This window comes from Glycine soja, chromosome 6 (genome assembly GCF_004193775.1).
Source record: "Glycine soja cultivar W05 chromosome 6, ASM419377v2, whole genome shotgun sequence".
NCBI lineage: Eukaryota > Viridiplantae > Streptophyta > Magnoliopsida > Fabales > Fabaceae > Glycine > Glycine soja.
The window spans coordinates 38,503,876-38,531,587 of record NC_041007.1 but is presented as its reverse complement, the minus strand read 5'-3'; the positions used below and the strand labels follow the sequence as shown (position 1 = coordinate 38,531,587).

The following is a 27,712-nucleotide window of genomic DNA, read 5'->3' as shown; positions in this document are numbered from 1 at the left end:
GAGTATGAGTAACAATGGTGATCATTGTGGCTTAGTCACACTGAATTGTGATGAAAACTACAGTGATTTCCTGTTGCTATATGAGATGGACCAGATTGTATAAAAAGAGTCTAAAAGTAAATAACATATAGTTGTGCGCCTAAAGAATTTTGTGATATAAATGTCTAAGGTTAATATGAAGCCCAAGTGGGAGATTGTTAGGAAATTTATAATTCCTAATTGATTAATATGGGCTACATATTATATTAAACATTTATATTAGTTATTTACATTTAGATGAATTCAATATATAGTGATCTAATTCAACGAGCCCATTAGACTGCCAACAGAAAATTGATATGGGCTTAATGAGCGGAAACCAATTTGACCCATTAGGGGATAATGGGAACCCTAATAGGTTAAAACCTAAGGCATGGTTATGGTCCCTAATACACCAAATCAAGAAATAGTTTCTCCTCTCCCCATCTGAAGAGAAAACGAAGGTCTCATAAGGAAGAAGGTGGTTTGGTTGAGGAAGGTCATTAAACCAATTGTTCGTGACTACTGTAAGATTCCACTGTGTATTGATCAAGCTCTATGGATCCAAGTATTCCTTAGAACCTCTTGATAATCTGACATAATGTGTTTTAGTACTCATTTGGTATTTTATAAGGTTTATTAAAAATTCCAACATTCCCTTCATTCCAACTAAGATCCAAGTGCCTATTTGTGAATGTATGTATACATGATTTTGATGATGTCAAAAGAAGAATCAAACAAGGCTCATTTGCTTCAAGATTAATACAAGATTGTTTCAACAAACAAAACCTTGATTCAAGATTTCTTCAAGATCAAACCTTGCCTCAAAACAAAGGGTTTCAAAGTCATGCAAGGCTTTGGTAATTGATTACCAGGAAGTGTAATCGATTACCAAAAGGAAAGAATGAAAAAGAGTTGTTGAAAAGGGTTTTGAATTTGAATTTTGAACATGTAATCGATTACCAACAACGAAACTCCTGAAATTCAAATTCAAGAGTCATGACCCTTCAAATTATAACTGTGTAATCGATTACACAAACATAGTAATCGATTACCAATGGAGAGTTTTCAGAAAATCTGCCAACAGTCACATCTTTTGATTGGATTTGTGAATGACCATCAAAGGCCTATAAATAGGTGACTTGGGAACGAATTTTGAGTAGAGAGTTTTGCTTGGCCAAAATGTTTTATCCTCTCAAAAGGAAATGAGAGAGATTCCAAGAGAACTCCATTGCCAAATGCTCTCTCAAAAGAAACTCTTGGGCAAACACTTGCAAATCCATTAAGAATTTATCCATGGACATCAATTGTAATATCCTTCTCTTCAAGAGAGAATTCTTCTTTCTTTCTTCTTATACAAAGAGATTGATTAAGGGACCGAAAGTCTCTTAAGTTGTAAGGAATGCTGAACACAAGGGAAAGGTTGTCCCTGTGTGGTTCAGACTTTGTAAACAGATTTTTACAAAGGGAGTGGAATATCTCAAGTGGGTTGCTTGAGTACTGGACATAAGCACGGAATTTGCCAAACCAGTATAAAACTGTGTTTGCATTCTCTCTTCCCTTATCTTATTTATTTTGTTCAATTGTGTCTTGCATGTTTAAAGAACATTATTAAATTGATTGTTGTTTCTTCTGCATTCTGAGCCTATCTCTTTTAGAAGGGGGTTAAAAGTTTGTTAGTGGAAAATTAATTCACCCCTTCGTAAGTTGTTGAGGCCACAAGGTCCAACACTATTGCTTGGAGTCACCCACCTTCGGATACTTATAAGATCAATGTAGATGGATCTTTTCTGCATCGGGCATCGCAAGCTGCCTATGGGGGTCTTGTTAGGGACTTCCAAGGAAAACCTATTTTACAATAAATATTATATATGAAGAGAATCTAATGACTATATAGTGAAACTTTAAGAATTCGTAAAGTATTTTTTTTTAAATTTAATATAAAGAAAGACACATACTTCTCTTTTAATTTGTGCAAGAAAAAAATTAGTTAAAATTAATTAAAACACTCTAATATGAGATTAAAATTCAATAATCGCAACGACTCAAGTAAGAATTATAATCGAAGTACTTTAAGTATTCAATAAAATATTGTAAACAAAATAAGCAAACTAAATAAAATACCATAAATTTCATTTGATAATCTAATCTTAATGTCAATTACTAAAATAAATAAGAAATAAGAATTAAGACAAGTTAAATACAAAGAAAAAGAAATTTTTTATTTCCCAAGCCATCTCCCAAACATGAAGCAACGAGCTAACATATCATCAAATCTTTAATATGATTTCTTAAAATTGTTCATCCACCTTTATTTTGAGGGAAAAATGTTATTAAAATATAAATATTTTATTTTATTTCTTTTAAGTTTAAACATGCCAACCTGATAGGCTTAACATGTGTTTTTTTAAGTTTAAGTTTAATTTTTTTTATTTAAATAAACTTTTTAAAAAGTCTGAAACTAATTTTTATAATAAATAAATTAAATCATTTCTTAAACAGATTTGATCAAAGATTCTTAACAGGTGACTTATTTTCATCCCTAAATATTGTGTGATAGTCTCTTATATTTTTTTCACTTTATATATAAAAAAAAGTTAATAATAGTATAATCTAAGGAGAGGGGTCACATTTTACAATCGGATAAGTATAACATTTGTTACGCCGGATCTCAATGTCGATTATTGTGAATCTATTTTTTTTTTGTGGTTGTCGATTATTGTGAATCTACTTTATGGTTCAGTGCTGAATTTTGACTATAATTGAATTGAAAGCATTAACTAATAACTCATTGCTGCTCTCTTGTGGTGAGAATTACTTCCCTAATTTCCACGCACCTTCTTAAATATCAATTTTCCCATCGTCAAAAAAAAAATCCCCAAAAATTAAAGAAAACGACTATCTATTAGTCATCAAATTTACCGATATTAAATTAATGCTTCCTATCATCAGCAAATCAAAAATCATTTGTTTGCGTCACGGATATTATCTTTCAAATTTTGATGTCGATCACTCTATTATTGAATTACTACTATTCATTATTTTAAATTTTTAATTTAAATCTTGTAAAATTTTAACAGTGATAAATTGATAATTAAATGGAAAGATAGAATGTCAGTACATACGACATTAATCTTGATATATTTAAATGACATTAAATAATTTTAAATTAATATAAAATTTAATAAATATAATAATTGAAAAATTTATTTAATAGTGTAAACACCAATCTCTACTTATCAAACATATATTTTTTTATGAAAAATAATTTGCTCAAAAGTGAATTTATCCTTAAATTTATCAAGTAAGCTTATACTTGCTCTGTAAATTATGGTAATACATATTGTGAAAAGTACATATCATGTTAAGATCATAATATATTTAAGTTATACTAGTGATAATGTTTAATTATTACCTTTTTTTTTATCCTCTTAAAGCTAACATACATATTTTTCTAGATTTGTTATGAAAAAAAAAAAGTTTTTCGCTGTTATAAATATACTTTTTTTCTTTTTATTCTTCAACAAGTTTGCAGTATAACGAGACAATTTTATGGTTGAACAATTGAATCTTCGTACAACTTTCAACTAATCAATCCAAATCCATTTGTTTCATACATAAAATGGAGGGTTCATTTCACACGTTGATCTCACTTTTTTCACAATCAGCGAGGCAAGACAACTTTATAGCAAATGGTGGACATATCTTCATTACATGTTAATTAGGTTGTCTACAAGGATGCATGGGACACTAGCCAAATAAAAATACCAATATCTAATGTTCTAAACTAAACTTTGGAAAATAGTTGCTATGTATTAATGCTTTGAAGTACAACGTGATTCATGTTTAGGCAATAATGTCTTACAAAGCAATTACTTTTCAGCATGCATTGTTGTGGTTGTGGTGCAATCACCATTGCGTCCTTTCTCAGTTTCATAATGTGTCAACCGTCCTTCATCTTGTTCTAGCCGAAAAGTATGACCAAAATTGCAATTTTTCCTTTCCAAGCGGGAATCAATAACACAAACCATAACAATGGTCATAGAATTCAAATTAAACTAAAATCCCCAATTATTTACACAATTACACTTTCTGATCCTTCACTTCACTCCCTAACCCCGAACCCAACTTGCTGACCCATAATAAACCCAAACCCGAATGGGTCACCTGAGCCCGGTAACAATCGGGTATCTGGATTCGGTTGAAAATGCCCCGGCCCGTCGACCCGTCGGGTTCTCACACCACTTTGAACCTCCTCCTCCAAAGGTGCATCCACCATGTAGTCCACATGGCCCAAGGGCGGCAGAGAAGGAACAAAAAAGTCATTGCAATCATAATTCACCATTCTTTGGGTTTGGCAACCCGACTCGAATTCGGAAATCGAATCGAGATCGGTCGAGTTAACCCAATCCGAGAAAAACCCGGATCCCATGTTCGGAGACCCGAATTTCTCATCCTGCTGGTGCATTGTTCTGAGTGAGTTCACTCGTGGCAGGGTGAAGCACCGGTCATTTATCTCCGGCAACGATCCCAGCATGTCATCCACGTGGGACGATGAAGAAGGTGATGACCCATTGCTGCATTCCATAGCCAAAAAATTAGTCTCAACCTTTTGTGAACTTGAGTTCTTCTTATAGATACGACATAGAACCCAATCATCAAGCTGCATCACATTAACAACAAACAAGTTAGAATTAATGATGAAACAAATCATTACTAAAATTCAAAGTAAATATAAAAATTGGGATCATCTCAAGATTTTTAAGTATGGAAAAGTTTGTACACTAACTAGTTAGACATAATTTTTAATATCAATTTAACTATTACAAAAATTAACATATAACAATTTTTTATTTAATGAAAAATAAGTAGGCATATTATTTATTCGAAATTAAAATAACAATGATCAAATTCAGAATCCTTAGTATCATAAGAAATTACGAGTGAGAGTTTGAAAAACAGGGGAAGCTAGAGAATGTAATTGTGTGTACCTTTGCGGTTCCGAGGTTGTGTTTGCGGGAAGAATCGAGAAGGCGATACTCGTGCATGATCCAATTGGTTTTGGAGCCTTTGGGTGCTTTGCCAATGTAGAAAACAAGTGCTTTTTTTATGCCAACTTTTCTACCTTCAGTGGTGATGATCTTGTCTGTTCCAGTTGCTTTCCAATACCCAGAACCCGCGACTCTGTTTGGTCGTGAACCATTCGGGTACTTCCTGTCTCTTGGGCTAAAAAAGTACCACTCCTTCTCTCCAAACACTGCCTTACCTGCACCACCATAACCACATTCAATTAAAAACATAATACTAATAACAATATCATTAACCAAGGTTTTGAATTACGCTCACGATCACAATTGCAATTATATTTCAATCTTAAATATTATAAGAAATTATAGACAAATATGATTGATGCAGTCACAATTATGATCGTAAACTCTAGAAGCTTTGATGTTGTCACTAAAATCGTGGTTAATGATGATTTTTAATAAAGCTTTGATGATAAATAATGAAATTAATTACCTGGAAGAACCCATGGATCAAACTTGTACAAATCAACTTCAGCAATGATTGGAAGAGAGAAATGATGGCCAGCAACCTTGCGGCAAAGGTACTGAACCAAAAGCTCCTCATCTGTGGGGTAAAACCTAAACCCAGGAGGCAAACTCAATTGTGCAAGAGGGTCTCTCTCTGGAACTCCCATTTTTTGCTCAATAGAATAATATCAAAGAACCAAGATATTGAAGAAGAAGAAGAAGAAGTGAACAATAAGTTAAAAAGTTATAAAACAAATTTTTTCTTTTCTTTCTTTTTTTTTTCTTCTCTTGTAGCTTTTCTCTTTTTTTATTTTCGATAAACGAAGAGATGGCGGTTATTTATATAGGCACACGGAGCTGAGACATATGGGACGAAATCTTTGTCGACTTCGGTTTTGGGCCTCTGGGAATGCGCCACGTGGCAGTATTGAAAAATGATATTATTATTATGCTGGGGAGTGCGGACAACCTTATCTACTCCTCGTACGGTCGCGGCGATGTGGCATTCGGTTCAGTGTATGTTACCGTTCACAATGCCACACAAAAGAAACCTTAGAATATTCCCTCTACCATCACGATAAACTCAAAATAATTAAGCACCCTAGTATCACAAAATATCTATATTAATTGATTCTTAAAATCTTAACTATATTAGCCTCGGCAAGTTTATTTATCAACGCGTAAACATTAATATAATCAGTATTTACGATTGTTGGAAAAGTCAGGTAAATTGTTGTGCTTTTAATGTCAAATTAAAATTTACTAATAATTAATATATATATATATATATATAATATAAGAGAAAAATATCTGAGAATAAAAATATTAAATTTTAATCATATAATTAAATAAGGATTTTTTTTTATAGATAGTTAACTTTATTTATTTGCCGAATTTTCTTAAACGTCTAAATGATATATGGAGATAAGACAAACACGCGTCAGTTAAATAATAAAAGTGGGAAAAAACAAAGCTTCTCTCTTTCTTTCTTCAGTGAGTAAGTTTTATAAAATTCTAGTCGTTATCATTTTTCACGTGAGGGTTTTTCAAGGGGGCGGTGAACACGTGTCGAAGTAGGAAAACGAGAGTCAAGAAAATTGTTTAGGTGGGTGGAATTTTTATTTTCAAATTATTTTAAAGTTGGACCAATAATTTTTTATAAAAATGAATAAAATCTCGTAAAGCGTGTATAAATTTGTAATCATATTATCAATTTCTGTAAATTAAAGTTTTTTTTATAATGAGAGAATCAACACCACCTAAGTACCACATAAAATAATTTTCCAACCTTGGTGAAAAGTATGTGAGCTTTTACGAAAAAAAATAATTTAAACATTAATTACAAAATAAAAAAAACAATTTAACCATACAACTTTACACATCATGAATGACGAAATGTAAAAGCATAATACTACTAATAAATATTTTATATGCGGTTGAATATTCCATTGGGTGACGCGTGGCGCGTGGAATGCAATTCCTTATCTACTTCTTACCCTTTGAGGGTTTTGCTCCTTTTGCAAATTTGGTGTTTCTTTCACTCATCAACCTCTACGGGCAAGCTTACAGGTATTAATATTGTGGGTGGGGCTTTGAGAGCTTTTAAGTAGTGTTCATAAAAAGGAATGTGGTAGTGACGTGGTTGGTCTTGGTCAACATTGTAGAGTGGTATGATACACTGAACTGTTCTCTCTTGATTGGTGATGTTCCAGAGTGTTGTGAGCGTGGACAACTTTGGGGTTCAGATAGGAAAAGAAACAACGACATTGGCGTGCCTTAAGGCTGGTTATGAAATGTTGTGGTCAAAATATAAATTTGAAAGAAACGATAACTCCAACAACAAAACAAAGAAAGTCTCGTGGATTGGGAATTTGGGATGAGGATGGATTTGGCATTAGGTATAAGTCCAAATTTAAATAGAGTTTTTTTTTTATATTATCATTATTATTGTTAATTTTTTTTAAATTAAAAATTATTTTTGTTCTATAGATAGGATATTGACACATTGTGAACCGGTGTTGAATTAGGTTGTTCCAAGTTTCAATATAATGTATAAGTCAACAACTTTTATACAAAAGTCATTAATTTGGGATCAACTATTTTAAAAGTAGGATCTCGACATCATGAGAACCAAGATATTTATATAACTCGATTCACCAAAGTCGAATCTCTAATCCTATTTTACTCACCCATTTCAATAAACTTTGTACTCGGGTTTAAGCAATAACCTTCTCAGCTACTACGAGAAGATAGTTACATTGAGCGCATGACACCCCACTTAGGGGCATGCCAAACATTATATGGTAACAAACTTCACTTTACCCTCACTCTACCTTGAATACGGATTAACTTGAGTATTAAGTGTATGCAAACACCCCAATATCACAGTAGAAACTTCTTGATGTCATTGTGTTCTACCATCGAAATCACAATTGCGATACATTCCTAGATCAAGATCTCTCCTTGAATCGGATCTCCATCTCATGAAATGAATAATTTTAATATCAAATAATTTATATTAACATTATGTCGTATAATAATTGAAAATAAATTTCATTCTTCTCAATAAAGAGATGTGACATTATATATTTAAATTTATATTATCTTCCTTTTTTATGTTAAAATATATAATATAATTTAGTATATTTAATTTAACACAATTAAAAATGTACATAAACTTATGAAAAATGTGAGTATTATACATTTATTTCAACTTATATAAACAAAACAATTACAAAAATATTAATTGTTGGTCTAAGTTAAATTAAACTTGAATTTCACTAAATAAAAAATGTGATTAAAAAGAGAAGTTTTACTAAAAAGACTAGTTCGATTAATTTTATATGAGAATTAATCGTTAGTAAACTTTGTGGATAGTTTGTATTTATAAGATGATGATAAACAATTAAATGATTAGAGAAGAAAAATATATATTAATTTAAGCTTACAACTAATGTTTGGTTTTGAAATCACATCGATATTGTGGGGGATAAGGACGCTAAGAAATGCCATTAGATTCAATGATAAACAAGCAGATTTTGAAGCCACTTTGGAAGCTATCAAGTACCGATCGTGGAGCTGGGCAAGAGCTTATGTAACTTTGATGCTTCATTATATGTTTGGAATCTACAACCCAAGGAGTACTTGCAGCAATTATCATTGTCTATCGCCAATTTGGTTTCCTTATTTTATGCAGTAGGGTTGTTTTCTTTTGAACGCAAATTTATTCAGCTGAGGGAGAATTCATTCCATTCCTTAAACTTTTGTTTGTAATTTTAAACCTCTGGGGTTGTTATTGCCACTTCTTGTGTCAAGCACAATTCCTTTTGATTATTATAAATTGATTTGCTGTTAAAAAAATGTTTGGTTTTGAAATTTCTAAAACAACTTGTTAAAAAATATATCCTTTGTTTGGCATTAATTGAATAATGTCTGAGAAGACAAAGTTCAGGAATCCTTCTTCAAATTAGCAACTCAAAGTATCTATAACAATATGGACCGAAATTTAAATGGTTTCTCAAGTGTTTTGAACTTGCTTGAGCTTGTCAATATTGATTTACCTTCTTCAAAAGGAAAAAAAAATGTATGATAATTCCCTAGATATCTAATTTTAAATTTTTTTAGGGAATTTTGAATCACTAATTATAATTTTTAACTCATTTGTCTTCAAATAAATTAATTTTGAATCACTAATTATAATTTTCAATTTTTATTTTATTTTATCTTCAAATCCTGGCTAGCTAGAAGGATATTTAGACATTTTCTACACAACGGATCATAAGAATAGAACATTAATTATATCTTAAATGCTTCACGGAATTAGCGCCCGCCTATTATAATCTGTTTCATTAGATTTAACGTTTTCGTATGTTAACTTTTTAGACGTAACTTTTAAATTTAATATTTATTTATATTATCAAATCAAAATTATTGAATCCCCATTTATCATATAACTTAAGAAAAAGAACTCTCTTTCTTTCTAAGTACTAAGTTTTTTATTATTAGTGTAAGATACTCAATATTTTGGCCATACAAGACTATTTAGAATAGAGCTCGATAGTATTAGCTATTAGAGATATGCTTCCACTTTTTAAATAAATTAACAGTACCATAATTTAAAATTATGATGAAGCACGGTCCTAAATTTCCAACATATCAGCTCAGGTGCGTTTGAAGGGCTCCTGCGGGTGAGTTAAAGGCCTTTTATCATTGACTTTGGTTATTATCACGAGGACTTTGGATCTTGAGGTCTTATCGTCAAAGGAGTGTGTGGTTAGGATTTCCAGGCCTGTCAGAATTAAATATATAACTTGTTTCCTATATCATCATCTTTGCTCATTGGAGGAGTAGTTGAAGAACCAAGATATACCCAATTAAGTGATAGTTTGAGAAAGAAGAAACAATGTTCATGTTAAATTTTATGATGAGTCTGCACAGGTAACAGTGAATATTTGACTTTGTAATTCGTAGACATAAAGAGATGGAAAATGATATGTAATTTTTTTTTGAAGCAATATATGTAATTATTAAGGAATGGGTAAAAGGAAAAAATTAGAATAGATATTGTTAAAAATGTCATTAAATATTATATATTTTTTTACTTTTGTATTTCAAAGTTTTTTTTTAAAAAAAGATAAGTAAAATAAAAATCAACAAACCAAAAATTAATCAGTTTAATCTAAACCCTTATATATTATAATAGATTGGATAAATTTAAATTTAGAACCAAACTAATTAGATAATAAAATAAAAATACACGAGATGACTTTATCTCACTGGTTTAGCGAAAAACTCGGAGGGGTGGATTTCTAAAGTAGTTGCCTCAATCACATTACTTGGAGAAATGAAGATTTTCAACACCTACTTTATTAAATTTTTAATTTTGCCGCAGCAAATGACATCTAAATGTTAAACTTTGAATATTAATTTGCCGTATGAATTCGGGCATATCTTTTTGTTTGTTGTTAACGTGATTTCTTCATGAGGGTTGCTTGAAAGTTTTAATATTCAAAATCTTTTTCTTATAAGCCGCAAGCTATTCTTCAACTTGTTGTCACTTATGTCGGTATTTTGCATGTTTATGACTTTATGATGAGTTTCATACTCGTGCTTTTAGTCCTGTTACCAGTGATGATACTCATGGGCATGAAAACAACGTCGTCGACCATACCATCCTTGCGAAACCCTCTCTTGAATTTGGACTTTCGTACATAACATTAATTTTTTCTTAGCTTTTTAGTTGATCTAGTTATTGATGCAATAAAAGAGGCTTATGTTTGGCTCCGTACCAAAAAAAAAAAAAAGTGGAAAAGATATACTAGCTCATATTAATTAGTTTAGTACGTGCCTTGGACTACAAAGATTAATCTAGCGGGTTTATGAACTGGAGTGCACAAATCATGATTGTGTGAAACTCTCTTTGGTCTCCCTTATCCCATCCAGAGTACTATACTACTCCACTTGTAAAACTTTATTCTTTTCCTATACACATTAACTAGGTGGTAAAAGTTGAAGGGAGACAGAAATATGTAATGGGTTTGAATTTATCCACTAAAAAAAATGAACAAACAAAAACTAACATTTATAGATAAAAAAAAATTGCTTTCATTGGACAGGTAATTTGGATAATTTTATGTATTTGAAATGTGAAGAATCGAGTTCAATTAGGTTTAATTAATTAGTTAAGCCAGATTTGGAGTTGGTTGGTTTACATTGGTGTGACTTTTCTTGCTTTTAGGTGACTTATATAGAGCATTTTCTTACGTAAAAATGATATTTAATTGTCATATGAAACACGAACTTGTATATAAATTACTATGATTTATGATACGGGGAAGAGTGTATAAAGTAAGACCAGCGTAAACCAACCAACTCCAAATTTTCAGCTACTACAACAAATTAACATTGACTTCAAGACACAATCTGCTATTTCCACAGCCCACACGTTTGATCAAGTGTAATAGTCAACTGTAACAAATTGCCATGAAACGGGTTAAAGTGTGGATATCTCTAGGTTTTCTGCAAAAATCCTTGAAAATGTAAGATGCAACCCAAATGATCACATCAGCGTTTTCTACTTGCGTGTAACTTTTTGATTCAACTAAAGCCTGATCCATTGTGAATCCAATATCTGCTGATTAATTAAATTCTAGTTTTGAAGATGAACGCACGTACGGCCCCAATAATTAATTGACTGGTTTATAAACATTATTATTAGTAAACATTGGTCTATAATTATAAACAATATTGTTTTCAGCTTACCAATGTGTACCGGACATGGATCCGTACCGCTAACTTTTTTCAATAATGATGTTTTTCTTCCCATCTTATCCAGGAAGACCGGAAGACATATTATCTATGTTTTTCTTCCAAGCTTACCAAAGTACGTAGTATTATTTATAAATATAAAAATGATTAGTGAGTTTTAATTTTGATTCGTGTAACTTATTTCTTTGTTTTTCATTTAAAAAAAATCTGATATTATTGATTTCTTTTGTTCTTTCAAATTCTAATTGAATACACCCCTAGAAGTGTATTATGGAAAGGCCTTTTTAGAATAAGACAACTTTTACACCTCTCTTTGGTTCCTGACTCCATCCGTGACTCTTTACTTTCTATTGCACTAGTGTGGTTCGACAATGGTGTAAGGTGGATGTCGTTGGTATTGGGTGGAGGCGGGGCTTGCTAGGGAGGGGTATTTGTGTCTGTTCAGGTCCTTTGGGGGGTGTAGGAAGTAAGAGCCCATTGCATGTTGGTTGAGAAAGTTAATGGTGCTAGAACAAGGTTGTTGTTTCCTACACTTCCCAAGTGGTTTCCTGCCCTCTTGCTGGAATATATTTTTTTATCTTTTGGTTTGGTCATTCTGAAAGCCGATTTTGAAATGTAATCTTACATTTTGAATTGATCATTCCATAAGACAAAAATAAAGTGCAGGAAACAATTGGAAGGTAAGGGAACAACCAATAGCCCTAGAAAAGACAACAAAGACTAAGAATAAGTAGCAGTTAGATTGGCTTCTTTAATCCAAATGACCAAAACAAAAATAGTCGGGGTCTATATTAGACTCGTCATCATTATAAAATAAATTAAGAACAAGTTCCATGGTTTTGGTGTTGTTCTCCACTTCTACGACTTGATAGCTCAAAGCCTTAAACTTAGCCTGAGTGTCGTGGTAGAGATGACAAAAGTAGGGACGAATTTGTGGGTGGGGCATGCAGGGGCTTTAGCCCCATACTAATTAATAATTAATATATATTAGTATTAGTTTAAAAAATATGAATTAATAAATATGATAATATATGTTATCACTTACCACTAATTTTATTCTATTTTTAATAATATATCTTGTAACTAATTATATTCTAATACAAAGAGATATATATACTAGTAATTAATAAATGTGATAAAAGTTGTATTTCTATGACTTTACATCAAATTTTATTACCTAGCTAACTATGTTTTGTGTAGTATTATAAGTTTCATTTATCTATTTATATATCTAATTAGTAAAATTAATTATTATAACGTTATATTATAAACATATTTATGTATATTATATATAGTTGTTATAAAATTTAATGAATTTTAATTATTATTATATTTAATGAGTTTGTTTCTACAAAATTATTGTTGTGCGTTTTGTTTAATTGTTATTGGCTTGTAAAATAAAAAAATCTCCCAAAATTTAAAATAAAAAAATAAAAAATTAGTATAAATATACACGCACTTCTTTCATTATCATTTGAAATAAAAATTAATTTTAAATTTGTGTAAAACTAATAAATAATTTATAAAAAATTTTATTTATTAAATATTTATTTATTTGAGATTAGAAGTTAGATATTTAAATAATTAAAATAAAATAAAAAAGTTTAGCCCTCCATTTGATGAATTTCTGGAACCGTCCCTAGATAAAAGCCTTAATTTTGTCTAGTAGGTGGTGTTGGATTTTTTGGACTCCCTTCCTATGTAGAGTAAAGGCCCAAATGAGAAGGCCCATATATCTCACTTATTTAAGTGGAGGAGGGGGGGGGAGGGGGGGGGGGGTCAGATTACAGAGTGAGATACAATGACAAAGACTCATTTAAGAGGGAAAACAATTACAAATCATTGAGAGAGAAAATCATTGTAATTTTCGCATACCTACTAGAGAGTGTTTTTTAAATTGCAATTGCGGATTCGTTCATCATTGGATTGGGCTGATTTTTGGACAGTAGGTTTTACGCGCGTGATACTTCAAATTGTACGGTTGGATAGGGAAAAGATATTTGTAGAGAGAGATGAGTGTTTCGTATTATTTGCTCTATATTTTGGGATTTTATCTTCTTGTCTCTATTGTATCAATTTGGGGTTTGTTTTAATTTGACTGTTTGTAGCCTATTTTAGTGTATTTGTTGGAAGTTCTTTTGTATCTTTATTGATTATAGTGGAATTATTTCTTTAGTCTGGACGACTCGTAATTTTTACCCTTGCATTGAGGGATTTTTCACGTTAGACAAATTGTGTCTTAGTTTTTTCCTCAATTTCTATTTTGTGTTTTATATTTCATTGATGCTCCTCACAGGTTCTTGCAAGTTTGGGGGAATTTATTTTTGCTGCTTATTACTCTGTTATAGAGTTTGTTATTGTGTTGGCCTATTTCTCCCATCAGAGTAGTATCAGAGCTCTTGCTTAAGGGATTATTTTTCTACTTGTTTGAACGATGGAGGCACTTATGATGATATCCTTGAGTGGAGCAAACTATCACTTTTGGAAGGGCAAGATGAAGGACTTGCTATTTGTGAAGAATTTGCATCTTCTAGTCTTTGGCACACAGAAGGCAGATTCTATGTTTGATGAAGAGTGGGGTTTTGAACATGTATATGGTTTTATTAGACATTTTGTAGATGAACCTATTTATAATCTTATTTCTCATGAGACACATGCATGAACTCTATGGCAAACTCTTGAGTCCTTGTATGCTTCTAAATCAGGGAGCAACAAATTGTATTTATTGAAGAACTTTGTTGAATTGAAGTACAAGGACAATGCTCCATTTACTGAGCACTTGAGTGAATTTCAAGGACGATGTGATCAGTTGTCAGCTGCAGGTATCAACTTTGATGATGACATGTTAGGATTGTTCTTATTAATAACTCTACCTGATTCGTGGGAGACATTCTAGGTCTCCATGATTAGTGCTGCCCCCAATGGTATTGTTCCTTTGCAAATGGCAAAGACTAGTGCTCTTAATAAACAAATGAGAAGGAAGGCGCAAGGTCCTTCTTCTCAGTCAGAGCTGCTTGTTACTGAAAACAGGGAGAGAAGCCAGAAGAAGATGATGAAGGGTGATAGAGACGAAAGCAGGAGCAACTCTAGGTCTCGGTATAAGAATTTCGAGTGCCGTTATTGTCACAAAACTGGGCATATCCAGAGGAATTGTTTTCTATGGAAGAAGGAGAGTAAAGACAAGAAGGGTAAGCAAAAGGAGAAGGATCATGATGATGACCGTGTGACTACTGCTACCAGTGATGATCTTGTTATCTCTATGATCCTAATTCGCTTAATCTTGTATCTGATGAGAACATGTGGATAATTGATAATGGTGCTACACTGCATGTTACAACCAGGAAGAAGTTCTTCACATTTTACACTATCTGATTTTGGAGTCTTGAAGATGGGTAATGATGGCGTGTCCAAGGTGATTGGTGTTGGTGATGTTTGTTTGCAAACCAACATGGGAATGCTGTTACTACTTAGAGGAGTGAAACATGCTTCATATGTTCGCTTTAATTTGATCTCTGTGCAGGTACTTGATGATGTTGGTTATGATAACCACTTTGGTTATGGAAAGTGGAAATTCACCAAGGGTAAACTGGTTGTGGCCAAGGGGGAGAACATTTCAAAGTTGTATTGGACGAAAGCTTTGGTTGCTAGAGACAATGTAAATGCTATGGATATGAAGGCATCTTTGTGGCACCGAAGGCTTAGTCATATCAGTGAGAAGAGGTTAAATTGTTTAGCCAAGAAGGATACGCTTCTAGGATTAAAGAATGCAGATTTGGAGAAATGTTATCATTGCATGGTTGGTAGGCAAACCAAAGTATCCTTCTAGAAGCATCCTCCCTCCAGAAAATCTGAGTTGTTTGAATTGGTACATTTAGATGTTTGTGGCCCTTTGAAGGTGAAATCCTTTAGTGGTGCTGATATGATGATTAAGACATTACTAAGAGGGAAGTTTGAAGCTTGCTCTAAGATTTTTGGTTTGGCGGTCACCTCCACATAGTTATGAAGGGGAGATTTGTTGGATTTTCTGGGCTCCCTTTCTATGTGGAGTAAAGGCCCAAATGAGAAGGCCATTATGTCTCACTTACTGTATTTAAGTGGAGAGAGGTCGGATTAGAGAGTGAGATATAGTGAGAGAGACTCATTTGAGAGGGGAAAATAATTACAAATCAATGAGAGAGAAAGAAGGAGAGGAAAAATTATTGTGATTTTCGCACACCCATTAGAGAATATTTTTCTGATTGCAACTGGGGATTTGTTCACCGTTGGATCGGGCTGATTTTTGGACAGCAAGTTCTATGCGTGTGATACTTCAAATTGTCCGGTTGGATTGAGAAAAGATATCTGTATAGAGAGATGAGTATTTCGCATTATCTGTTATATATTTTTGGGTTTTATCTTCTTGTCTCTATTGTACCAATTGGGGGTTTATTTTGATTTGATTGTTTGTAGTACATTTTAGTGCACTCTTTGGAGGTTCTCTTGTATTTTCATTGATTATAGTGGAGTTATTTCTTTGGTCTGGACGACCCATGATTTTTATCCTTGCATTGATGGATTTTGCACGTTAAATAATTTGTGTCTTTATTTTTTTTCCTTAATTTCTATTTTGCGCTCTATTTTGCGCTCTATATTTGGGGAAATTTATTTCCGCTGCTTATTACTCTGATATAAATTTTGTTATTATGTTGGCCTATTTCCCCCATCGGGTGACAATACGATAGTATTGAATGCATTTTTGTTCTCTGAAGAAAAAGAGAGAGTTCATTTAAAAATCTATCATAATGCAAAAAACAAAAGATGCTTTTTGTGTATGCATGACATGTCTTAGTCTTAGATAGACAGACAGATAATAAGAGATAAATAGACATAAAGTGATAAAAGTTTTCACAATCATCATCAATATTAAGCATACAAGCTTTCACAGGTTTTCTGCTAAGCAATTAAAAAGTTGTATGGATTTGCTAGATGGTATGATACTACACCATTAAATGACTAAAAAAGACCAAGTACTACTATATTAGAATTTAGAACTAACGACAAATCTCCTAAGCCTTCTTTGTCACCCCAATCCTCATCAGAGCAAGATAAGCCACAAGTCTGAAGCCTATTAGCATTATGAACAGAGCCAATGCAGCCGTGATTTTCCCTTGCAAATGTAGCCCCACTTGCTTAATCACAGGATGTTCTGCAACCAAACACTGGCCATTAGAACAAGGGTATGTGTCACTAGTGCCATACTGAGACCCTATCACAAGATGGTACACGTAGTAGTGGGTGGAGAAGTATTTCAGCCATGCTATAAATTTTGGCACATGTTGATTATAGTATCCACCAAGCAGAATGGAGGTTGGCATGATCACCGAGGCCAGTGTGGATGCAGATTTCTGTTCCATTACAATAGCACTAATGGCAAGGCCTAGCCCTTGTGAAACTAGCACATTGAGAAAGACACTGAGCATTGTGTATATGAAGTTTGCCACATTAGGTTTCAGCCCAGCCATCCAATAGACTATGGCAAGAAATATGGTAGGAAGCCCAAGCTCCATTGGAAGGTCACCAACCATTCTTGACATGAAATATGAGGAGAGCCTGTACATTCCAGAGGATCGTTCCTTCTTAAGAATTGTTAGCTCTTGGGGGAAGGTGAATATTGCTTGGAAGAGAGCCATGCTGCTCCAGAAGCTAGAAATGAAGAATAGAATCCCAATCTGCAAGTACATAGCAACTGAATTATTATTATTTTATTGAGAAAAAATGTAAAATGGGGAGAAACCTCCAATACTACTAGATAGGGAACCAATGGCATCCTAGGGCTATTAGCATATACCCACCCAAAAGATTACTGCTCAGACCTAAACCACAAACAATTTTATCCAATCATAGCTACTCAACTAGTGCCTAGGTATCAAGGGAGCTCCCTGAGGAGTGAAGAAAGTTGCTCATCAAGCAGGGTTTTAGTGACATAAGGGGAATCAAATCTACATCCATCCAGATCCTCAATCACGATATGTCAATTGAATCATTGTTATAAGCTTACAAATTAGTTTATAACTTTAGTCATTCAAGACTTAATTCATTTCTCTGATTAACCATATTATTACAAAAATATTTTTTTGTTAAAACAAGGCAATAATTCAGTAGTATAATTACAAATCTTCAGGGAAACTATATTCATAGAATTTATTTTCTAAGTGGAACTTTGATTTATTCATTGAAAGTTGTTACCTGATCCTGCAAGTGTGAAATGTCAGACTTATACCATAGTAGTCCTGCAATAAGAGCAACCATAAGGACCTGACAGATCCGCATGCCAGAGAATGATGCGTACTTTCTCTCTTTGACATCTCTTTTTAGCAGCACAAGGAATTGCTGTGGCCAACTGGTAGGCCATTCCCCAAAGCCATTGTCTTCAATTCTACCCTTACATTTATCATATTCAGTTATTTCATGAAGCACTGGCTGCAGTTTTGCATCGAAGTAGTTCCTATATGCAGAAATCAACTTGCGCTTATTTAAGGCATGGTCCTCATTCGATTGATCAGTGTAGACACCTGCAAGAAATTTTCCCATTTGGCCAACTGAGAAAGTTAAATTAAACCCAAGTATTTTCTTTTAAATAAAAAAAGAAAATCACAGGCTCAGAGCCTAAAAAACTCATCTTTATCCCCATGTTCTTTACCATATTTGCAGCATGAGTATATAAAATACTAATTAACGAGAAAAGTTCATTTCTAAGTTTGATCCCCTAGATTAGTCCATGAGATTGGAAGCATTGGTAACTTCACTTTAGTGCATTACTTTATAAATTTCCCATTTAGTATGACTTCTGTAAAAGCCATTCATTTTAGTCCTTAATGTAGGCCAAAAAATGAGATGAAAAAGAACTTAAATGAATGACTTGTTACATACTGTAGTTATAATCTTATAGACTAATTTAGAGATTTACTCAATCTTGAAAGTTAGAATAAGTGAATTTATCCAAATACATGTAGGTTCTAATAGATAAATGAGATTTTGAACTTTTGTCTATGCAATAGTGGAGTATAAAAGGTTCACAAATAACAAAGGAAACTTGACACTTTGTAAAACAATATAGAGCAAACAAGTAGCAACTTACCATTTGAAAGATCCAAAAGGAAGTCTGAGGGGTTCATGGCCATAGTCATTGGTGCATATCCAATGCTAGAAAAATATTCCATAGCTTTAGACCCTTTTCCAAAATACAAAAGGTTCCCTTCTGAAAGCAGCAACACCTTGTGAAACATGCAGTACATCCTACTTGAAGGTTGGTGTATGGTCATGACAACAGTTCTCCCTCCATTTGCAAGCTCCCACAAAGTTGAGACAATTCTCTTAGCTATTGTTGAGTCTAAGCCAGAGGTTGGCTCATCAAGAAACAACAAGCTTGGATTTATGAGCATTTCTTGTCCAATGCTAACCCTTTTTCTCTCCCCTCCAGAAATCCCTCTCAGAAGTGGTCCACCAATGATGCTATCCTTGCACTTGGTTAAACCAAGTTGAGCCATCACAGATTTTGCATGCACAATTTTCTCCTTTGTGGTGAAACTCTTTGGCAATCTCAGAAGAGCAGTGAAAACTACAGTTTCGACCACAGTCAAGTGGGGATAGAGGATATCATCTTGTGTGACAAAGCCTGTGTTCCTCTTCATTACATTTGAGAAGGCTTTGCCGTTGTATGTTATGCTTCCATGGAGTTTCCCTCCGAGCCGGCCTCCCAGTGCTGCTAGCAAAGTTGTTTTGCCACTTCCTGAGGGACCTAACATGGCAAGAATTTCACCAGATTGAGCCATGCCTGTCACTCCATTCAATATTACTTTCTCTTCTGCCTTGGTGTTCTTAAGAAATCCCCACTTTGTGGTCTTAATTTTATAGATAACATCATGGAACTATATGCAATAAGTAATAAAAAAAAAATTCAGCATTAGTCCTATTAAAAAATGTGAGACTGAAGCTAAAGCACAATTATAGTAGGGTCAAAGAATGAGAACAAAATCATCATAATTTTCTATATCATGATTTTGGCCTATATAAGTCTTAGAGAAATAACATGATTATGAATACATATAGATAGGAGCCACAAAACAGTAATTAATATACATGTGTCAAGATTTTAATTTTGAGAACAGAGGAAATCTTTTCACAAAGGAAGATAGTGATTATTATTATAAGGTAAGCCCTACTGTAAAATCACAGAACCTTGAGAGTTACTGGAGAATTTCTCGTGAGAAAGATGTCAGATTCTTCCTCCTGCACTGTTGCTTTGTAAGAAGTTTGAGACTCCATGTTTTCCATCTTCTGATCCAATCTATATATTCACTTGCAACTTTCATATGAGAATAATGCTTCAAACCTGTTTCCCTCTCTATATAAGCATAAAACATTTCCAAAATGAGATAAAATACCTCAATGAGATAACTTCTCTGTCTGTCCAAGTGTAATTGTGCTTGCAACTATAACTTCTTTAAGTACTATTATCTTCTCAAAATCGCATGTACATGTTCCTTGTCTACGATGCTAGTATTAGTATTTAGTAATGAGTAATTAGTACACTACACTTGTCATGCAGTTGTAGCACATTAATGATGATTGTGGGCAAAGAAATGAGTGTATTCTTTTGGGAAAACCATGCTTATGCCGGTAGACAATTAGAGAGAATCAGAAACAGGAGAGATACGTATAAATGTGATGGGTGAAGAGTATCAATGAGGTATTTCTACTGTGGTATAGGTACAAGACTTTTCTTTAAGGAGAACTTGCATGCAGTATTTGGTGTGGTGAATTTAGTACACAATATGTCAACATGCAAAGTTATGGAGATAATTTTGTAATTATGGTTGGGATGTCCAAAAATATTACTCATTGAGACATAATATGAAAGTGGGGATCGAGAAGGAGAATATTCTAACTTTTAGAGAAAAATCTTCCCTCATTAGTAGGATTGTAATCGAGTCGAACCAAATAGGGCATTAAAGTTTAGACTTGGCTGTTCAAACTTAGATCGGTTGTTCAAGCTTTAGCTCATTTGATGAGCTTAACTAAAAACTTGAGCTTGTTTAAAAAAAAAAAATTGAATTTGACTTGTTTAACTCATTTAATTGTAAAAAAATCTACAAATAGAAATGTGTTTTCACAATGTCAATAGATAAAATAATTCATAGCTTCATGCATGATTACTACAAAATAGAAATTTTAAAATTAGTTTTAACGCTCTTAATAAAGTTTTACAAATTTCTGTAATGAAAATTTAAATAACAAATAAAAGTTCAGTGAAAAAGAAATTGATAGCAATTGACAGAGTTGCACAAGGAATGATACCCTATTCGAGCTGTGTGGGATCCAGAGAGATAGAGGAAGAGGAAATAAAATTTTCTTAACTTTTCTTTCTACCCTTCTCATTCATTTCTCCATGCAATATAACCACTATAATAATTAGAAATTACACGGATCCACTGACAGATGGCATAATACTAACAAAAGGAAATAATAGAAATATACTACAATATAAAGTAATCATTGAAAATCCTAACAAACGCTGCAACAACAATAAGGAATATTCACACATAATCCTTCAGCCAACTTGGGGTTTTCCTCATTCTTTTGGTCCTTTCCTTCGCAGGCTCATCATTCTGCATTGGCCCAATAACTCTAACAGGTCCCCCACTCTAACAGGCTCATCATACTAGAAAACACATGTCTTGAATCATTTTTGTAATGACTTCCTTCTAAAAATATTGATATCTGAAGGGTCAGACATTCACCGGTTGAGACTCGAGATTTAAGTGAATGTGATGATCTTGTAAGCGATGAGGAGGAAGGCCTTTTGGGATGCTGAAAACCGATGCATGATAGTGAATAAGTTGGGCGATGTCAGGTTGCAATTTAGCAGCTTCCACAAGTTCCGTGGAATTTCCCCGCACACTCGGCTTGTCCTCCACACAATTCACAGAAAATAGCATGACATGAGGCTATTGAGTTAGTAAAAATAAATCGGCAAAACTGAGAAAAAGTTGCAGGTGCAGGCAAATGGGAACTAGGACCTGATATAGTAATTGCTTTTCCAATGTACTAGAATTGGATGGATGGAATGTTGTAATCAGATAAGAAAGCACCAAGAGTTTGTAACCATTGAACACCTAGCACCAAATCGACCCCATGAATAGGTAGGACATAAAATGGAATAGAGAAGGTCTCACCCACAAGCGTCACCAATACATCTGAGCAACTACCGGAGCATTGAATGGACTCACTATTGCTGACAATTACAAAGTACAAGGTCAGAGCCTAAATAGGGAAGTGTAGAAACTTAGCAATTTGTGGTTGCATAATGTTATGCGAGCTACCCGAGTCGATAAGGATTGTGACGAATAATTCCTTAACAAGACCTTGTACACACAGGGTGTGAGGACAAGAGGGGGCGGGGAGGCAGTGAGAGCTGCGACGAATAATTCCTTAACAAGACCTTGTACACACAGGGTGTGAGGACAAGAGGGGGCGGGGAGGCAGTGAGAGCTGCGCATGAGAGGTGGAAATGTTGACAATTTTTAATAAACATTATAAAATACCAAATGAGCACCAAAACACATTACATTAAATTATCAAGAGGTTTTAAGGAATACATGGATCCATAGAGCTTGATCAACACGCAGCGGAATCTTATAGCGGTCATGAACAATTGGTTTAATGACCTTCCTCAACCAAATCACATTCTTCCTTATGGGACTTTCGTTTTCTCTTCAGATGGGGAGAAGATAAATTGTTTCTTAATTTGGTGTATTAGGGACCATAACCATGCCTTAGGTTATAACCTATTAGGATTTCCATTATCTCCTAATGGGCCAAACTGGTTTTCGCTCATTAAGCCCATATCAATTTTCTGTTGACAGTCTAATGGGTTCATTGAATTAGATCACTTTATATTGAACTCATCTAAATGTAAATAACTAATATAAATGTTATAATATAATATGTAACTTATATTAATTAATTAGGAATTATAAAATTCCTAAGAATCTCCCACTTGGGCTTTATATTAACCTTAGACATTTATATCACAAAATTCTTCAGGCGTGTAACCGTATGTTATTTACTTTTAGACTCCTTTTATACAATCTGGTCCATCTCATATAACAACAGGAAACCACTGTAGTTTTTATCACAATTCAGCATGACTAAGCCACAATGATCACCACTGTTACTCATACTCAACGACATAGATCAAATATGGATAAGCGGCATAAAAATTACATACAATGTGATCTTAATCATGTTTATTTCCAACTAGTCCAAACTTTATTCTTTATAGAGATCAATCCAAAGTGCAATACAAATATTGCACACAAAACAAGCTCAAAATAGAATGATAAACATCAACTTTATTTCTGTAGAAAATCCAAACAATACAAATATCTGGAAAACATAAGATATAAAATATAAATGAGACTCCCACTAAACTAAGGTACTGTTAGGAACTACACCCATATGAGCAGTGTGCTCATGAAAAGCTCTAGGTACCAAACCTTTAGTAAGTGGGTCAGCAAGCATGGAATCAGTCCCTATATGTTCTATGAAAATCTGCCTATTCTAAACTCTTTCCTTCACAACCAGAAACTTGATGTCAATGAATTTTGACTTGGTTGTACTCCTATTGTTGTTGGAGTAAAGAACTGCAGAGTTATTGTCACAATAAATTTTTAATGGTCTTTCAATGCCATCGACCACACACAAACTAGTGACAAAGTTTCGCAGCCATATCTTAAGATTAGATGCCTGAAAACAAGCAATGAACTCCGCAACCATGGTTAAAGAAGCTACAAGAGTCTACTTAGCAGACTTCCAAGAGATAGCTCCTCTAGCCAACATATATATGTATCCAGAAGTGGAGCGTTTGTTGTCTTGACATCCAACAAAATTAGAGTCCGAGTACCCGATGATCTCCAAATTGTCAAACTTCTGATACGTGAGCATGTAGCCTTTTGTTCTCTTCAAGTAACACATTACGCGTTTCACTGCCTTCCAATGCTGCAATCCAGGATTACTCAAGTATCTGCCCAGAACTCCTATGACAAATGCTATGTCGGGACGAGTACAAACTTGAGCATACATCAGACTTCCTACTGTTGACGCATAGGGAATCTTCTACATCTCAGTTCTTTCAAGGTCATTATTGGGGCATTGTTTGAGATTGAATTTGTCTCCTTTAGCTATTGGGGTATCTCCTGGTTTACTATCTTTCATGTTGAATCTATCAAGTACTTTACCGATATAGCTCTCTTGTGAGAACCTTAGGATACCTTGAGAGCGATCTCGTAGTATCTTAATACCTAAAACAAAAGAAGCTTCTCCAAGATGTTTCATTTCAAAAATTTTCGCTAGAAATCTCTTGGTCGCCTATAAGAAGCCTATATCTCTGCTAGCAAGCAGTATATCATCAACATATAATACCAAGAATATGTATTTACTTCAACTGAACTTATGATATACACAATCATCAACTACATTTGCCTCGAAACCATATGAGGTAATGACTTGATGGAACTTGTAATACCATTGATGGGAAGCCTGTTTGAGACCATAGATGAATTTCTTTAGTTTGCATACCGTGGACTTTGAGTCACCTAACACAAAGTTTTCTGGTTGCACCATATAAATCGTTTCTTCAATGTCACCATTTAGAAACGCAGTCTTGACATCCATCTGATGTAGCTCTAAGTCAAAATAAGCTACCAGTGCCATTATAGTTCTAAAAGAATCCTTTGAAGATACTGGAGAAAAGGTTTCTTTATAGTCAATGCCTTCCTTCTGAGTAAAGCCTTTAGCAATTAGACGAGCCTTATATCTCTCGATATTATCCTTTGAATCCTTCTTGGTTTTAAATGTCCATTTACAACCAATAGGTGTCACACCTTCAGGCAATTCGACTAGATCCCAAACTTCATTGTCTTTCATAGACTTCATCTCATCCTCATGTCGTTAATCCATTTTTTAGAGTTAGAACTACGCCTAGCTTGACAGAAGTTGATTGGATCATCCTCTGTTAAACCAACGCCATCCTCATGTTCTTGGAGAAATATAATATAATCATTTGAGATTGCACTTCTCCTCTCTCTAATGGATCTCCTTAATGGAACTTCTTGAGGTTGTTGAGGTTGCTCTAAAGGTATTTGAGGGAGAACCTCATTGTTGTCTTGTTCTGGAACAATGCCTATAGTTTGAACATTGTCTTCTATTATTGGAGTTGTGTCTTTCACAGTAATAGGTACTAGGACTTGATCATTGTAAATAATAGGTTCTTTCTCAAAAACAACATTCATTATGTTCTCTTCCTTCCCAAACTCAACTTCCTCAAGAAATCTTGCATTTCCCGTCTCGAAAAAGGATCTTAAGGTGGGATTATAAAATTTATAGCCCCAAGAGTATTTAGCATAGCCAACAAAATAACAGTTAATTGTTCTTGAGTCCATCTTTCTTTCATGTGGCCTATAAGGCCGTGCCTCAGCCGAACAACCCCAAATGTGTAAATGTTTAATGCTTGGCCTTTTACCAGTTCAAAGTTCATAAAGGGTTTTGTTAACTGCTTTACTAGGCACCCTATTAAGGATGTAAACTGCGGTCTTTAAGGCTTCTACCCAAAGTGACTATGGTAAAGAAGAATGACTAATCATACTTCTCACCATATCCTTAAGAGTTTGGTTTCTTCATTCTGTTACACCATTCATGCTAGGTTTGCCCGACATAGTGTATTGCAGAACAATTCCACACTCTTTGAGGAAAAGCGCAAAAGGTCATGGACGTTGTTCTCCTGATCCATCATATCTGCCATAGTACTCACCACCACGCTCAAATTTAATAGCCTTAATTTTCTTTCTAAGTTGAAGTTCAACCTCAGGCTTGAAAGTCTAAAAACCATCTAGGGATTAGGACTTCTCATGTATGAAATATAGGTAATCGTATCTAGAGTAGTCATCTATGAACGTAATGAAATATTGTTTTCCATTCCAAGAAGTTATAGGAAAAGGGCCACAAATGTCTGTATGCACTAGTTCTAAGACGTCTTTAGCTCTTTCGACACCTAATTTCCTTATGTTTGTTCATTTTCCCTTTATGCATTCAACACAGACCTCAAAGTCCAATAAATCCAAAGGGTCAAGAATTTCATCCAACACAAGTCTCTGAATTCTCTATTTAGAGATATGGCCTAAATACTTATGCCATAAGGTGGCTGAATTCTCATTCAACTTTTGTTTTGTACCATGTGAACTTATTTTGCAGTATTTCATTATAGGAACTAACAACATCAAGCATGTAAAGATTATTAATTAAAGAACTAGAACCAACGATATTTGAATTTTGGTAGAGACTAACTTTATTATTTCTAAATGAACTAGAAAATCCAAATTTGTCCAAACTAGAAATAGAAATCAAATTCCGTCTAGAAGACGGTACAACCAAAGTCTCAAATAAATCCAAATAAAATCCAGTTTTTAACTGTAATCTAAAAGTTCCAATAGCTTCCACTGCAACCTTCTTGCCATCACCCACAAAGATGAACCTTTCATCATCACTTGGTGGTCGGCTCCACAGGCAACCCTGCATAGTCATACTTATGTGAGTAGTAGCACCAAAATCTACCCACCAAGTATCTTTTGGTATAAAAGCCAAATTAACTTCAGAACAAACTAGAGTAAGAAATTTACCTTTCTTCACACGCCATGCGACATACTTGGGACACTCCTTCTTCATGTGTCTTGACTCTTGCTGAAGTAACAGGTAATTTCTTCATCCTTCTTTTGTTTCTTTTGCTGAGAAGTCCCTTCCGCAGCACCCTTAGTCTTCTCCTTTTTCTTATTTTGAGAGGTCAAAGTCAAGTGAGCACTTTCAGTCCTATCTCTCTGCAGCTTCTCTTCCTCTTGCACACAGTGAGATATAAGCTCATTGAGGGACCATTTGTCCTTCTGAGTGTTATAGCTCTCTTTGAATTGCCCAAAGTGTGTAGGAAGCGAGATCAAAACCAAGTGCACGAGCATGTCATCACCAAGTTCTAACTTAAGTGACTTTAGTTTCAATGCGAGATTGGACATCTCCATAATGTACTCCCTTATGTTCCCTTTGACTTTATATTTCATGGAGATGAGTTTAGGCAAAAGGTTACTCATCTCTGCTATTTCATTTTTGGCAAAGTATTGCTCAATTTCCTCAAGGAATTTCTTTGCACTTTGACCCTCAGAAATAGAGCCCCGAAGCGCCTCTGGAATAGAGCGCTTCATGATCACAAGGCACATTCAGTTAGACCGATCCCACTTCTCTCAATTTGTACCTCATTAGAGGTTTCCGGAGTGGAAATGGGTCGTTCCGTCCTCAGTGCCAAGTCCAAATCCATACAGCCAAGAACAATTTCTATGGCTTCTTTCCAGACCTTAAAATTTGTCCCATTCAGCATTGGGATAGAATTCACTTGGGCAGTAACATTTGCAGCACTGGCAATATTAACTAAAGAGAGAACAAAAATTAATAACATGTTCACAAATAATCAAGCAAGTCATGTAAAGTATATATAACAAGACATGAAAATATTTTCCATGACAGATCCATCATAAGATACCCAGCACAACATTAGTTCTAGTCTTTGGACAGAGAAATTAATTTGTAATTGGTACTCTCAACGCAATGATCAAATATTGACAATTAGTTCTGTCAAATAATAGTCTTTCTTTGGACCGACTATAATTCTCATGAAAAAAAAACTTTATAATTGTCACATATTTATCATCGCAGGTATGTTATTATTTGGCCAAATTGTGTCTTCCTTTGGGCCGAGCACAATTCGCATAAATAATTCCATACTAAAATCCATGCAATTTCATCAAATCAATTTA

At 34.0% G+C, this 27,712-nt stretch overlaps 2 protein-coding genes and 1 pseudogene across 3 annotated transcripts; all 3 read right to left on the bottom strand.

Annotated features, from left to right (window-relative positions):
- Positions 1-3,685: 3,685 nt before the first annotated feature.
- On the bottom strand, positions 3,686-5,862 carry LOC114416900 (annotated as a pseudogene). Its single transcript, XR_003667613.1, has 3 exons — positions 5,539-5,862; positions 5,010-5,284; positions 3,686-4,681 (listed from the first exon to the last, which is right to left on the bottom strand). The product of XR_003667613.1 is annotated as an NAC domain-containing protein 72-like (transcript).
- Positions 5,863-16,682: 10,820 nt separating this feature from the next.
- Positions 16,683-20,164, bottom strand: LOC114416899 (ABC transporter G family member 9-like). Its single transcript, XM_028381940.1, has 4 exons — positions 20,037-20,164; positions 18,937-19,726; positions 18,045-18,370; positions 16,683-17,527 (listed from the first exon to the last, which is right to left on the bottom strand). Exons 1-4 carry the CDS (start codon positions 20,130-20,132, stop codon positions 16,865-16,867), a joined length of 1,875 nt encoding a protein of 624 aa, XP_028237741.1. The 5' UTR covers positions 20,133-20,164; the 3' UTR covers positions 16,683-16,864.
- A 6,411-nt stretch (positions 20,165-26,575) lies between these two features.
- LOC114416202 lies at positions 26,576-27,103 on the bottom strand. The gene has a single exon (XM_028381065.1). It carries the CDS (start codon positions 27,101-27,103, stop codon positions 26,576-26,578), a length of 528 nt encoding a protein of 175 aa, XP_028236866.1.
- Positions 27,104-27,712: the final 609 nt, after the last annotated feature.